At 33.5% G+C, this 16,889-nt stretch overlaps 1 protein-coding gene across 1 annotated transcript in view; it reads right to left on the minus strand.

Annotated features, from left to right (window-relative positions):
• The window catches only part of LOC124090527 (peroxisomal multifunctional enzyme type 2), a gene marked incomplete at its 3' end in the record, with an annotated part of 72,512 nt that extends 58,339 nt beyond the window's left edge, over positions 1-14,173 (minus strand). Inside the window, 2 exon segments of the mRNA XM_046441156.2 lie at positions 8,232-8,277; positions 13,949-14,173. Coding sequence (XP_046297112.1) covers positions 8,232-8,277; positions 13,949-14,113 — 211 coding nt within the window.
• Positions 14,174-16,889: the final 2,716 nt, after the last annotated feature.

Raw genomic sequence — 16,889 nt, forward strand, 5'->3', positions numbered from 1 at the left:
TTACATGAAAATATACTTGTGTGATTATACAAGTGAAGCAATTTAAAAACAACTTTAGTTCCATGAAATTCCATGTATCATGTAGTTTAAAACTCATTCAATTACAGACACAATCATGCTTAAGAAAACAATAGAGTCAGCATGGTGGCGCTCGCCTGTAATCTCAGTGTCTCTGGAGGCTGAGGCAGGAGGATCACGAGTTCAAAGCCAGCTTCAGCAACTTAGCAAGGACCTAAGCAATTTAGAAAGACCCTGTCTCAAACTAAAACATAAAAAATGGGCTGGAGATGTGGCTCAGTGATTAAGCACCCTCCCCGCCTCCAGGTTCAATCCCTGATATTAAAAAAAGAAAAAAAAAATAGTAGAGCAGCTTGTGATGCCTGAGTGACAAGATGTGTATTCTCCCCTACAAAAATCACAAGTGGCCAAATGTATTGCATAGTGAACAAACCAGCTTGGTGAGCAGAGAAGCTGAGAATACAGAGAATAGTCATGCTAACGAAAGTTATGTTGTGAGGTTGAGAAAAGCCTACTCAGGAGTCAAAATTTGAGGCTGTTTTTTTTTTTTTTCAATAGGAAGCAATTGATAAATCCTGGGCATTGTGTAAACCATGCTACCCACTTTCAGTGAAAAGCTGAGCTACTGCCAGCTTTTGTCTCCTTTCACAGAATGTACCTGATGAAATATGCTTCATTAGTAAAATTGGCTTATCTAGCTCACTTACTCCTTTGATGCTTGAACCACTTGGGATTTGTACCCACTTTAACATTTCATTAATTTTAATCTTCTAACTTCCTGTTCACAATTCCTCATTCACCACGTAGTTTATTTTCTGCTGTGTTGCTCTCCACCTCAGCTCCTTTTATACTACTTGGAGACTTCAGAATCATTGTACATTGGACCCATTATATTGGGCCCATCCAATGCCTTGTCTTCTGGTTAATGCCCTGACTTCCAGTGACTTTTTTCAAATCTAATCAACTATTCATATTTTTCTCCCATGGTTATACTGTGGGCATGTTCATTACCAAAAAAAACCTTACCACTTCTGAAATCTCATGCCCAACTATCCTACATTTCTAGTGCAAGTACTCCCATTGCAGAATTCTTCCCTATCACTGTGGCTCCTATGCAGTGGCTCTCGGCTCTCTTAATACCCAGAGCCTTTCTTATCTTCTTTTCCTGTCTCAATTAGACTCCAAGACCCCTCATTCCAATCCACAACCTCCTCTTTGCTTCCTATCATTATCTCCTAGAAAATTTGGAGATTTTCCAGTCTAAATGTTTTCTAATTTCTTCTTGATACATGAGTTACTTACAGGTTTGTTTCTTAATATCACACAGGAGAATTTTTTAATAATCTTTTCTATTAATGATTTCAAGCTTAATGCATTTATAGCAAAGAACACTCTGATTTTCAAGCCTTTATAATATATTGAGACTGGCCTTAAGATCCATCATTTTGCCAACATTAGTAAAGATTCCACGCATACTTGAAAAGAATGTGTAATTTGCACTATGGGACTTAGAGTTCTATATACGGCCATTAAATTTGCAGATTATACTATCAAATCTTCTGTATCCTTAGTGATATTTTGTCTGCTTGTACTATCAGTCACTGAGATAAATATATTTAAAAGAGCCCACTATGGTTGTGGATTTTCTAAATCTCCTATTGTTCTCTTTCCATGTTTTGCTTTATGTATTTTATGTATTACGCTAACTTCCCCTGATCCTCAATGCTATAGAAAACTAGGACCCAGAAAACTACTGAAACCCTCTAGAAGAAAATGAGGACCTTAGCAAGGTTTAGTTTTTCAAATTATGGAGAAATTCTCTGTTCGGTATTTCATTGGAAAATAATCACTGTGGCCAAGCCTATTGCAGATCATGGTCTAATTCTTGACAAGACCTAAAACTAGCAATGCCCCTAAAAAAACCTTATGTGGGAAATTCTTCAAAAAAAGGTGGACTAATGTTTTGCACAGACAATACAACTTACCTTTTTATAATTGTAGTTAAGGATCGAGAACACTCTGAAATTAGTGCAACAACTCAGATTTGAGGAAGTGGCCAGTTTAACAGGAACTATGGGGGAGGACTATTTTACATGGATTAGTAGATGAAAATCTAGAATCAGAAAACTCAAGGAGACATTCTGGAAAGAGAGATACAACTTACTTTTACTAAAAAGTCATACCTCAGTTGACTTCCTACCTCTTTTTTTAAAAAAAATCTAAATAGTCTTGGATAAATTATTTAACTATTCTTCTAAAACATGCCTGGCAAATAGTAATTACCCCAAAAAAGTTAATTTTTTTTTCATGAGGAGGGCTGACAGTTGGCTCTAGAACAACACAGTGATTATAAATATATGTTCATAGGTAATTTTATCTATTTATGCTTAATTGTGCATAGAGTTCAGAGAATGAACAATGGATTTAATACTTTCATTTAATTCTAAGTTTTAAAGAGTCTCAGTGCAGGGGATGTAGCTTAGTGGTAGAGTGCTTGCCAAGCATGTGCAAGGACCTCAGTTCAATCCCCAGTAAATAAAAAATAAAATAAAATAAAGAATCTTGAGGCTGAGGCTCAGTGGCAGAGCACTTGCCTAGCATGTGTGAGGCATTGGGCTCAATCCTTAGCACAACATTAAAAAAATGAAACAAATAAAATATAGGCATGCTGTCCATCTACAACTATAAAAAAAAAATAAAGAATCTCTTCAACATTTGAACAGAAGAGGTGAGATAGCAGCAACATTATCTACTACTGCTTACAAATTACTCCCAAACCTACACAGTTTAAATCATAAACATTCATTTATTATACAACTTCTGTGATCAGAAATCTGGGCATGGCTCAGCTGAATACCTAAAGTAAATCATTTTGCCAACAGGCAATTCAGGCATCAACGTTAAGAATAATTTCATTGTTCATCTGGGGAGGATCCACTCCAAGCTCACGTCTGTGGCTGAAGGCAGACCTCAGGCCTTCACTAACTATTGTAAGGAAACATCAGTTCCTTGCCACAGGGACTGTCCCTTAAGGTTACTCACAACATAGAAGCTGGCTTCTCTCAGAGTGGGTGGATGAGAGAGAGAGAGAAAGCACTTCACAGAAGAAATAGTCTGTTGTTTTTTAAAAAATAGTTTCTTTTTTTTTTTAAAAGCAGTTTTAGGCAAAACTGAGCATCAAAGTCGAACAGAAAGCACAAAGAATTCCATATACTCACTGTTTCCACACATGCAACCTCCCCCACTAGCAACATCCCCCACCAGAGTGGGACATTTGTTATAATTGTTGAAGCTGACAAAATATTAACACGTAATTACCCAAAGTCAATAGCTTATGTTAGAGTTCACTCATGGTGTTGCCCAATCTTTGGGTTTTGATGAATGTATAATGCTATGTATCCGTCACTATAGAATCATGCAGAATAATGAAACTACCCCAAACTTATTCTTTACTACACCCATTCATCCTTCCCCCAGCCCCTTGCCACCAATGTTTTATGTTTGTTTGTTTGTTTTTTTACTGTCTTCATAGTTTTGTCTTTTCCAAAACGTCATAGAATTGATAGCTCCTTATTTCATTTTATTTTGGTACTGAATATTATTCTGTTGTCATCTGGCTGTACCACACCAGTAGAAGGATATCTTGGCTACATCCAAGTTTTGGCAAGCTATAGTCTTTTTGTAACCTCTTTTATGTAACATCCCACTACATTTGCAATATTCTATTCATTGAAAGCAAGTCAAGTCCAATCCAGGACTAAGATACAAGGATATGAATACCACAAGAGAAGGATCATGAGGACAATCTTAGACATTGCCTACCATACTAGGAGAGATGACTGTTTATATCTACCTTGACTATGCTCCAGCTCCAGGCCAGTTCAAGAATGCCCTTTATAGAATCTATGCTTAAAAACAGATGTCATAGAATTTACCAAAGCACTAAAAACTATTGTGTAAATAATAGTTGCACTTGACCCTACCTATTGAGAATGACCCTAAAACAAAGCACAACACTTTAAAATTTGTTTCCTTACATTTTCCTTAAAAAATGGAATCTATTTCATGCATCTTTTCTTAGACAGCTTCTCATCCCATTCAGGATTTCGAAAAAGAGACCTCCCAAGCTGTGTCATTTGTTTCACTCCTCTCTGTATTGCAGAATGGACACATTATAATAGAGAATACAATATCCAATACATGAAATTATTCTATAAATATTACACATACATTGTTACTCAAATGTATATATGAATTAGGTCCTATAGTTTTATTTTTTTAGGAAAATTTACATTATTTTTCCTCGGTTGTAATGGAGGGAGGAAAATCTGGTGCTTTCTTTTCTCCCCAAATCCTAAAACCCCCATTACCCAATATTCAGTGGACAAAGTGTTTGTGAAACTATTGGTGTAAACAGTGGATCTACATGCTCATAGTTGAATTCCTTAAATCTAAATGTGTGTCCAAATACAGCATAGACTTTCTGCCTTTTGCCTTATTGGATTGTTACAGCCAACTTAATTATATTCTAGCTTTAAACAACTAGGTGATCTGTGCAAAGGTAGTCTGCAAAAGTTAGAGAGCAGTGGCACTATATCGCCACAAGAGGGAGTAAAGAGCCATAGAAACATGGAGTGTTTTTAAAACAGGGCTACAATTCTGGAAGATACAGAGAACTTTTGCTGTCTCCATCTTCTCAACTCTCTTCCTTCTTCTAAAATTCCAGAGACTTTTTTTTTCTTTCAGGCAAAAGGCAGAGGTAATATCTGCAAATGCTGCTGTAAAGGCAAGGTAAAAGGCTGAGGTTGTAGCTCAGTGGTAGTGTTTGCCTAAGTACTTAGTTCAATCCCTAGTACCGAGAAAAAAAAAAAAAGTAAAAATAGCGGAGAGCAGTTTATTTCTCTGTCCTGGGTTGATTTTCCCAGAAAGTCTTCCCCATGAGGATTTACCCAATAGGGGATTCCCGCCTCAACACTAAAGGCACAGGATGTCAGTGTTTGTCTCTCTCTGATTTGCCATCAGAGCCCAGATATCTGGGTTTCTGGGAATATTTACTATGTCCAATCATCCAAGAGTTTCTTGGATAAATTTATTATCAAGCAACTAGTTGATATAGAGACCAATGAGTGACTTTCAAAGACTTACAGTAAGCTCTCAGTAAGCACAGAAAGGTCAGGTTTAGAGCTTTAGGAAACACTCCTTTCTTGAATGACATAAATAGAAATCCTCAATTATTCCTGAGTCCTCTGCACCTGGGGAAGTTCTGAACCCAGCCCCAGTGAGTGGTGGCACATTATATCTAATTACCACACACTGTGTTTGGGGATTTTTTTCCATTATTATTCTAGCTAGGAAAAGGGAATGATTAATAGAGTTGAGTAGGATGGTTTTCCCTCAGCAGTTAGTCAGATACTACAGGCAGAAATGTCAGATGACAGATACAGGGAGGGGTAAATACAAAGGGAAATAAATTATGACTGTGACAACAGAAATATGATTCCTCGAGTCCTGTCTGACACTTATGAATACACATAGATTCATCAGAACAGGTTTCTGAACTACGATGGAAAAAAGTTGAAAATAAATCAAATGTCTTTCACAAATAGTATTTAGATACTTATTTATTTATTGGGGCAGTACTTGAAATTGAACCTGGGGAATTTTACCAATGAGCTATAGTTCCAGCCTTTTTTTCCCCCCAAACTTTTTAAAATATATTTTTGAGACAGAGCCTCACCAAGTTGTCCAGCCTGACCTAGAATTCCTGATCCTCCTACCTTAACCTCCCAAGGTCTTGAAGATTAATCTCTTGTTATGAGCAATAATGGAAAATATGACCTTTAATGGGGTGTTGGAGAAGTAGTAAAACTCCTTAGAAATCTAATGAGTTAATACTTCTGCCATTTGTTTTAACTTAGATCTTTATAGCAGCTTAAAAATTTTGAAAATCAGAAAAATGAGGCAAAAGGAAACCAACTGCAGATAAGTAACACAGCATCAAGAGTATTATCAGCAAATATTTGCTATAAGTGATACTATATATATATATATCAGGTCCAAACTACTTGATTTGTTTTTGTCTATAAGAATTCTATAGATACAAATTTACAGAGCAACAAAATCAAAACATATGAGTTAAAGAAAAAGTTAAGATATAGAACTGTAAAGGCAGTAAAACTATGAATCCTGGAATGAAACAAAATTCCTCTTTTTTAAATACCAGAAAACTATGTTAAAGTTTTCATTATACTGCAAAAAAACTTTTGATATTAACCTAATACTTAAAAATCAATTGATGTGTTTATCTTATTCCAAGGGATATTTAACCCATGAAAATACATGTACTTGTTTATTTTTAGTCCTTCAGAAAATTTTCATTGTACCTTTGACTATTCTCACAATGATCATATTTGTGATGAGAACATTTAGAGACACATTATTACAAAGTTCAAGGTCTGTTGGGATTGCTGGGTCACAGCAGCACAAATGACAATAGTCAAATTATGTGACCAGTTCAGGTACCCATTAACATATGAATGAATGGAGAAAATATGGTATATGTACAAAATGGAGTTTTATTCAGACATAAAGAAGAATGAAATTATGGCATTTGCTGGCAAATGGATGGAACTGGAGAACATCATGCTAAGTGAAATAAGCCAGACTCAAAAAGTCAAGGCCTTATGTTTTATCTCATGTGGAAGCAAGAGATAACTAAGGAACTAAAAAAATAGAGAAAGGGGGTGGGCAATGTCCCATGAAAATAGAACGGAGATCAGCAGAGTAGATAAAGGGTACAGAGGGAAGGGAGAAGGGATGGAAAAGGGAGGAACTGAGTGAAGAAACTGACCAAATTGTGCTATGCACATGTATGAATAACCAACAGTGATTCCCACCATTATGTGTGCCTATAGAGTACCAGTTAAAAATTAATAAATATAAAAATGTATGAAATCACAGATTATAATGCAGTTATAAATTGCTTATAAAATAAGACATCCATTTGAAGATCAGCACATATTTTAACTGAGAAGCAGAAAAGTAGTGGAATTCTATGTAAAGAAGACCCAAGTATGAAAACCTAAGAATTTCAGATTACCAGCTTCAGAACTAGTTGCTACTACTATTCTTAATGTTTCCCCTCTAAGTCTTAAGTTTCAATTCTTCCATGGCAAAATCTACTGCACAAGAAAAGGAAAAATGAAAGAAAAACCCCAAAAGTTTGGCAATTGCTTTGATAACAAATGTATATATATATGTATGTATTTACCAATACACACACACACACACACACACACACACACTCAATGCATATGTATGTGTATTTATTTATCAATACAATATTTGTGTGTATGTATATTGGTAAATAGAGAAAAAACTATAATTTTGAGTTAGACTCAACCTCTTTGATAATTTTGACTTAACAGAAGTAAATATCATATGAAGATGGTGAAATGATGTTTTTATTACATTACAACTGAATTTTATCTGTAATTAGAAAGCATTTACAGTATATAAAGCAGAGTTCTAAAGAAAAGACAAGATCTGTAAGCCACATGGACCACACAACTATAAAGCTCATAGGAAGACCTGCTATCACATATATCTAATTCTCTGTCTATGCACACACATTGAATCATGAAACTGACTTCAAACTTTAAACTGTTAAGACAATAATGCATTAATGCTAACTTTTATTTCACTATAGGGCATAGAAGGGACATGACAGGAGGAGTAGATTGTATATAACAAGCCTATTTTTAAAAATGGTTTATATGTTTCCTTTTATCTGGTTATTTCTATAACTCAATGTACCAGAGTAAAAAATCATGGTGAAATATTAACATCTAACATAAATATACCTGAAAAATAGAATGATACAAATATCAACATTATTAATGGGAAAAGAGATTTAAATAAAGGAAAATAATTACAAGGAACCAATTTGATTTTTTTTAGTGTATTTTAAAAAACAATTAAGGCTCTTTATTTTTCTTCTAGGTCCATAACTTTATTCAGATGAGGCAACAGTAGCAAATATTTATCCTCACATCATGAAAGGATTACAGAACCAAAAAGAAGGCTTGAGGGTTTTTTGTTTTTTTTTTTTTTTCAATAAATGAGTTTGAGTTTTCTACCTGATAAGCTTTGTGACTGATGCCATACACTAATGGATTTGCTCTCATCCGTACATAAAGGTAAGTGTAACTTACCCCACTTCACTGCTTCTTCCACGTTTGTGACTGTTCCCAGAGCAATCTGCAAATCAAAAATACAACAGAAATTAAAGGAATGCATTAAAGTCAAACATAAACATTACAGCAAAGGCCATTCTGCCAGAAATTAAGTTTTCAAAATAGATCATTGTGCCACATTTAAAAGTAGGTAAGCACAATCACTGAAATGACTTCTCAGTTAATGAAAACAGCAGTCCTCTTTATTTCATTGAGAATAATACATTGGAAATGCTATCTTCCCAAACTGAACTTACTAAATGATGACATTTGATTGTTTTTCCCTGTATGGATTTTAATTCTATATAGCATTAAGGACATTTTTGACATTTGCTAATTCTTTTTCATATTCTGTATCCATTTTGTTTTAGTTTCATTTTATATAATAAAACTACTGAATATGTTTAAATGTAAGTGTACCAGAATAAAAATAACAAAATATGGGGCTGGGGTTGAAGGAGAGCACTTGTCTAAGCACATTTGAGGCACTGGGCTTAACCCTCAGCACCACATAAAAAAATAAATAAAATGAATAAAGATTAAAAAATAAAACTCAACATTATTAAAAAAAATAATTAAATATTAATTCTGTTGATCTTTATCCTGATTCTGCGCACTGTCATCTGCCAGTATAAACATACAATATGCATATAATGGAAAATGCAATTATTTCTGCACAAAACAAAGCAAATTTATTGGTATTTAGACATATTAACATATGCTTTCAAAATCATACAAGAATAGGGTGTTGTTGTTTTTTTTTTTAAATTGGTAAACTTTAAACAAGCAATGGGAAAATATGATATTTAAACATTTGAACCAAAGTAATCATTGGATGATTGTTTAGATTATATTCAGAAAGGAAATATAATGTTTAATATAGCATTTGAAGTGATTTGTAATATATTTATTAAATAAAACCAAAGGTTAATAATTTAGAACACAACAATAAATATAAGATCTGTGTAATAAAAAGAAAGAAATGATTAGATAAGAATATTAATGCAGAATTATAATGAGATGTATTCTTAAAATAGTTCCTTAAGCAAGAAGTAATTCTGCTTTTATTTAAAGTACGCTTTTTTACTTTAACAATTAAGCAAAATTGTGAAACTTGACAGCTATAAATTCGTTCCTGAACCCGTTTTTTTTTTTACTCACAGGAGGGGGGAAAAAAAGGAAAACAAATACTGCCATTTTTGTACTAATATTGAAGAAAATAAAAATCTTTGTGTTTGATTTAATCCCTGTATTATTATTTTTAATTCTATATAACTTTTATTGTGAAATAAAAATGTAGATGGACTGGGAGTGTTACAGTACATGATTAGTATGCAGAAGGTCCTAGGTTCAGTCCCGAGCACCAAACAAAACAAAATACAACAACAACAAAAAAGTGTACATTTAGCTACTTTGAGTGAATTGAAGATGAGATACAGCAGCATATAATTTTCACTGTAATATTACATCATAGTATTTGTTATTTAAAAAGTGGGACAACCAAAAGTAAAAAATATATAAGAAGATTCTGCCTATTTGCTTCTAAATTTCCACTAGTTTACTTAAAAAATGACCAAGCCATCCATACTATAAGTAAATAAGTACATTTCCTAAATGTAAACTGTAAAAGCAGTAAGAATTAAAATTAAGCCAATAAGAGAGTTGTGTAGGATGTTTAAACAGGTTTTCCAGTCTGCTTAGGTAAATAAAACTAGTTTGATGATACGGATAAATAGCTGAGAGTCTCACCTATTTCTGATTTTATTATTTGCATGTCAAAACTGTATTGTCATATAACCCATATATTCCTTTATAGTGACCTATATTCTCTTATTACTTTATGTTGTTACTTTAAAATAACAACCTATATTCATTCCCTTTTGACCTTATGATGCTCTTTTAAAATACTATACAAATCTCAAGAGACAAAAATTTTATAAAGGACAATTTAAAAATCAGACTTATCAAATAAACATCAATAATTACCTATTGCTATTAGTTATAAGATTAGAAGAAAAAGTAGGTATCAAAAATTAGATCATGTAAAGGAAATCTTCTAAAAATTCATTAAAAGGGAAGAGATTATCCAGAAAAATAAATGTAAAGGTACACCTTATTTTGAGACTAATCCTTGAATGCCACCTAGTGACAGAAATAAAAATTTTCTTGAAAATATTTGCTGTCCCCTAGTGGCTATCTGATACAGGAGCCTGTCATAAAACAAGTATTTTTTCCATACTCCCTCTTTTTGAAATTTATTCATTTATCTCCATAATCATAACAAGTCACTAAAAAGCCTGTATATAATTTAAGGTACAATGGATATGGTAACAAATAGTATGGTCCCTGACCTCACTTCTCTAGTCATGGAGGTGAGACATGTATAAGTAATTAAGATGACAAATAGAAGCCCAACATCCACAGAGTCTAGCACATACCAGATACTCAAAAATATAACATGTAAAAGTGACATTAGTGTATAGTGTGATAAAATTAATTCTTCTTTAACAATAATAAAATCAACTCCAAATTTGGTAATTCAGAAATCAGACTCAAGTGTCACTTAATATTTATCTATTTAAAATTTAGTCTTTAAGGTTATCTTATTTATTTTTAGTATATGTGTGTTTTAAAAAACTAGTTAAAACCATTCATATGGTTTCTATCTACTTTATATAGTTTTTTAGAAACTAAATAAGCAAATATAATCATGAGTATATATATATATATGCTCATGATTTTATATCTATAAATATTTATATTTATATATGAACTGCGTAAGTAGGGCTACATATGAAGGGATCATCAGAAAATAGTGATACTATATTGCTTACCAACTTGGAACAGGCACTTATTGAATTTTCACAATGAGAGCATCTATATTTCATAAAAAAGAAAATTGGGCCTTTCTAAGTGAAGTGAGTAGAGTAATAGCTTCCTAGGGCAGAAGGGGTATGTTGAGGAGTAATGAGAATCAGAAGTGGGAAGGGTAGTCAGACTGTGGAGGTTTTAACTCAAGAGCCAGTATATGCACAACATCCTGAAGAGACAAGAACTCTGTGTACACAAAGAATGTATATGTTAGGATATAGAATAATTAACAAAGTTATAAAGTATGGAATATAGCGATTAGAACAGAGTATACACTGAGCAACATGAATACATTTTAATTAGCCTGAAATACATATATCAGTGTTTCTCACAGTGCAAAATTAAGTGGCTCTTTATAGGAAAGGGATTTGTTACTTCTCAACTTTAGCATTATGGAGTCAGCCCCATTAGGCATCAATCAGCAAAGATGTCTCATAAAATGTTGGCATTAAATTATACTTCATAAAATATTTTCTCCAATTTTTCTAAATTCATGGTCAAAATTGATATTCATGAAATCAAATATATTAATAAAGGCAACATTACTATCCTAACATAATCTTTATGTTGATTAGTGATATTTTAGAGTCTTGCGAAGATTTTTTGCAGTGTAAGGACTTACAAATCCATTATCTTAAGAATGCAGCACAGATTTATGTTATAAACCAATTTCACACTTGATGTGTATAGATGACTAAGTTTAATTTCACATTCAACTATAATTTAAAGGAGTTTGTTTCATTAACAGGAAAATTTACTGTAACAGGGAGCTCTTCCAGTAAACCAAGATATGAGCAAGTTTAGCAATGGCTATACTTCATTATAGTAACTAAAAATTTTAAATCTATATGTTTCATTATTTAAATGCCCTTTATATCACTAAATGGAATTGTGCTCAGAGTGTGTTGACATTTCTGAAAATGACATTTCTAGCAAGTACTTTAATTAATATGAGATGAACTTAAGGGCTATTTTTATACGCAGGGCTAGATCAAACAGTTTCACTGGTGCTACTTTTTTGTCCCCAGGAAAGAGTTCCCTGAGGACAAGAGCATTGTTTTACTTACTTTGTATCTTCTGCATAATAACATCAACACATTGTGACTACCACTTACAAAAACTATCAAGAACTAATTCTAGGTGTGTTAAGATTTAGTATTCCTTGACATGCTCTTTAAGCTAAATTTTAGAAAAAACAGGATTATTTTTTTCTTTTTTACTGCAAATGTTAAGAGAAATTATGGCTACCATTTTGGAAAATGTTTAGTTCAGGTTTTAGAAGAAAAGAATGGAGAATCCTAATGTAGGGTAATGTATTATTCTAACTTATTACATTTTTAATAAGATTACAGAAGTCTTAAGCAACAATGAAAAGATCTTGTTTAGAGCTAAATAGACCTCAGTTTGAATATTAGTTCTAAAAATTATACCTTAGTGACCTTGGGCAGTTACACGTCTCTCTGAGTGTAATATCTACTTAGCAGGTCTGGCAGAATAAGAGAATGTACATGAAGCACCCAGCAATCTCTAGCCTATGCTACTATTACCATCACTTTACAGTAATAGATTTTATCCCATTATAAACACTCTTGGCCCAGACCTAATTACTTACACCATGCAATCAGGGTAGGCAATGAGGACCAAAATTGAGCTATGATAATATTTTATTTGGAGTCAAATTTTATTTTCTAATCTCTTTTTGTTGTCCTGTAATTTTGTTAAGGTAAACCAGTGCTCTTCATGCTTTTTTTCTTACTTTCAAACTTATCTTCCAAAACTTATCTATCCTCTGAACTCAGACTAAGTTTACTATCATCATGAAAAAAGCCTTTTTTGATAGCCCCAGGTCAAACATATTTTCTCCTTCTACCAAGTACTTCTATGGAAGTTGTCATTTTCTTTCCATGTCTTTTTTTTCTCCTTTTGGACTATATGCTTCTTAACAGAAGAACTACATAATGTAGAGTGTGTCTTTCATTCTCTATAAAGAGTCTTGTAAATAACCCAAATAGAATTTCTATAGGCTGTTTAAGAAGTACGCCAGATAGACTTGCACACAATAAGTAATATTTCATTCATTTATTCAGTATTTACATCTTAGCTAAATTACCTAAATTATTTGAGTTAACTTTTAAAAAAAAAGGATACTGAGGCAGGAAAGCATTGAATGACTTGTGCAGTCATTAAAAATGTCATGAAAACATTGCACTGAATTTTGAACATTCATTTGAAAGTTTGATATATATACTCTAAATTGTAAAAATGTTTATTTTCTTTACCAGTTGAGATGTTACCTATGCTTTCCAGGTCCATTATTTAAATCCTATTATTAAAGTCTCCCCCCACACACTCCCACATGCCTACACATACACATTTGAAATAAAACATACTCCTGCTCAATTTAGGCAATCACATTTTACATAACAAAGTTAATCAAATGACCTAATAAAGACAAGAAAGCTTCATAAACCTTAGAAAAACTTCATACAAATATTAATCATCAATTGATCACTAAACATATCAGTTATTGCTATTTCTGTTTCCCTGATTTGTAAACTTTGGATTGTATTTTTGATCTATAGCAAAACCACATAGATTGCAAGTGTGGTCATTTAGCAATGAGTTCCTGTCAGTATTGTTGTCTACATTTATACTGCTGTGAGTTAATCAACAATATTGCCCCCCCCCACCCCAGCCTCTTTTGTCTTATGACTATATGGCATAATCTGTATTCCTAAATACTACAAAGCAAAAACCAACTCAACCTTTATCGTTATTCTTAAAGCTGACAATTCTATCCCAACTTTTGACTGATCAGATCTTACCTCTGCATTTAGGTTATCTGCAAGACTTTCCAGAAACTGACTCTCAATTGGGTTTTGCTCAGTGAGCAGAGTGAGGTAATGGCTGAGTTTATCATGTGTTGTTATAATGACTCCTTCCCCAAATTTGTCAAATTGTGGTTGTCCAGCTCGGCCAAATATCTGCATGACATCTAAAATTCCAAGGTCAATAAAGGAGCTTCTTTTTGCAGCATATATTTGTGTTCCCTAGATAAGGAAAAGTAAATAAAAATTTACGTAAGTATACATAAATATAATCCTGAAGAGCTGAATACTGAAATTGGGCAAATACAGTAAGATCTCAAAAGTGTACTTTAACTAATCCCTTCATCATCTGTGATAGTTACATTTTTACAATACAAACTGAATTTTATTGGAGAAAATATTTTTTCTCTTATATAAATTAACATTCAATGTCAAAGAAACAGCCAAATCACAATATTTTTTCTAAATAAATCAATCCAAACTCACACGAATCTGTATCAAAAGAAGGTAAGCTCCTACCTTAATAATAACAGCGTGAGCAGGGAGATTGAAATCCCAGGATAATGTAGCTGTACAGACACCAGGTAGTGTAATCAATCCCCATCTATACTACCAGAAACAACAGCACAAACATCCCCATTTCTGGTTAAAGCCTCCTATATTTCAAGTTTGCCAAACTAATCTTTGTTCTCTTTTATTTTAAAGAGAGAGAGAGAGAGAATTATTTATTTATTTATTTTTAGTCATACATGACAGCAGAATGTATTTTGACATATAATACATACATGGAATGTACATACATCAATCATATTGTCTATTCTATTCTGCTGCCCTTCCTATCCTCCTTACTCCTCCCCTCCTCTCACACCCTTTCTCTCTATCCAATCTAATGTGACACACTTTTTTTTCTTTTTGTCATTACAACATCATATATGTATTCTGTATAATAATGAGGTTCTCCTTTCATCTTCCATGCAACTCCCCTTTTCCCTCTTTTTCCCTCCCACCTCTCTTCCCTATTTAGTGGTAGTCTTCTTCTCATGCTCTTCCTCCCTGTCCCATTTTGAGTCACCCCCCTTATATCAGAGAAGACATTTGGCATTTGTTTTTTAGGGATTGGCTAACTTCACTTAGCATAATCTGCTCTAATGCCATCCATTTGCCTGCAAATGCCATGATCTTGTTATTTTTTAGTGCCGAGTAATATTCCATTATGTATAAATGCCACATTTTTTTAATCCATTCATCTATTAAAGGGCATCTAGGTTGGTTCCACATTCTAGATATTGTGAATTGTGCTGCTATAAACATTGATGTGGCTGTGTCCCTGTAGTATGCTCTTTTAAGGTCTTTTGGGTATAGTCTGAGAAGAGGAATGGCTGGGTCAAATGGTGGTTCCATTCCCAGCTTTCCAAGGAATCTCCATACTGCTTTCCAAATTGGCTGCACCAATTTGCAGTCCCACCAACAACGTATGAGTGTACTTCCCCCCCCCCCCGCATCCTTGCCTGCACTTATTGTTGTTTGACTTCATAATGGCTGCCATTTTTATTGGAGTGAGATGGTATCTTAGAGTAGTTTTAATTTGCATTTCTCTGATTGCTAGAGATGGTGAGCATTTTTTCATGTATTTGTTGATTGATTGTATATCCTCTTCTGAGAAGTTTCTGTTCAAGTCCTTGGCCCATTTCTTGATTGGGTTATTTGCTTTTTTGTTGTTTAACTTTTTGAGTTCTTTGTATACTCTAGAGATTAGAGCTCTATCTGATGTTTGAGGGGTAAAAATTTGTTCCCAGGATGTAGGCTCCCTATTCACCTCACATATTATTTCTCTTGCTGAGAAAAAAACTTTTTAGTTTGAATTCATCCCATTTGTTGATTCTTGGTTTTAACTCTTGTGCTATAGGTGTCTTATTAAGAAATTTGGGGCCTGCCCCCATGTGATGAAGATTAGGGCCAACTTTATCTTCTATTAGACGCAGAGTCTCTGGTCTGATTCATAGCTCCTTGATCCATTTTGAGTTCACTTTTGTGCATGGTGAGAGAAAGGGATTCAATTTCATTTTGTTGCATATGGATTTCCAGTTCTCCCAGCAACATTTTTTGAAGATGCTATCCTTTCTCCACTGCATGGTTTTAGCACCTTTGTCTAATATAAGGTAGTTGTAATTTTGTGGATTGGTCTCTGTGTTCTCTATTCTGTATCATTGGTCCACCTGCCTGTTTTGGTACCAGTACCATGCTGTTTTTGTTACTATTGCTCTATAGTATAGTTTAAAACCTGGAATCAATTTCACTCTTCCTGTTTAGAATTACTTTAGCTCTTCTGGGTCTCTTATTTTTCCAGATGAATTTCATGATTGCTTTTTCTATTTCTGCAAGGAATGTCATTGGGATTTTGATGGGAATTGCATTGAATCTGTAAAGTGCTTTTGATAATATGGCCATCTTAATAATATTAATTCTACCAATCCATGAGCAAGGTAAATCCTTCCATCTTCTAAGGTCTTCTTCTATTTCTTTCTTCAGGGTTCTGTAGTTTTCATTGTATAGATATTTCACCTCTTTTGTTAGAGCCCACTTTTTGTCCTTAATTATACCTAAAGATCACAATTTTTCTATTTTCTTTCTATTTATCAGCTGTATTACAGTAATACCCTTCTCCTACCCAACTTGGCCTTTATTCTTACTCTTTCTCTAGTTTAGATAGCAGAACCTAGTGTTTCAATCACATTCTTGCCAATTTCTTAATTCATCTGCCCTTCTGTCATAACTGACTGGCAAAATGTCAAACTTGGAGGATCCAGGACAATTAGTACTTAGGAAAAACTGTATACAATGGCAACTTTAGACTATTCTAGATCAATGACTATAATCTCACAAGCCCTTAACACTGAAGAGCAGTTCTGTGATTTCTTTATAGTAATTTTGTTCTCAT

This window comes from Marmota monax, unplaced genomic scaffold (assembly GCF_021218885.2).
Source record: "Marmota monax isolate L192 unplaced genomic scaffold, Marmota_monax_Labrador192_F-V1.1 WCK01_AAM20220418_F8-fsc01167, whole genome shotgun sequence".
In the NCBI taxonomy this organism is placed as follows: Eukaryota; Metazoa; Chordata; class Mammalia; order Rodentia; family Sciuridae; genus Marmota; species Marmota monax.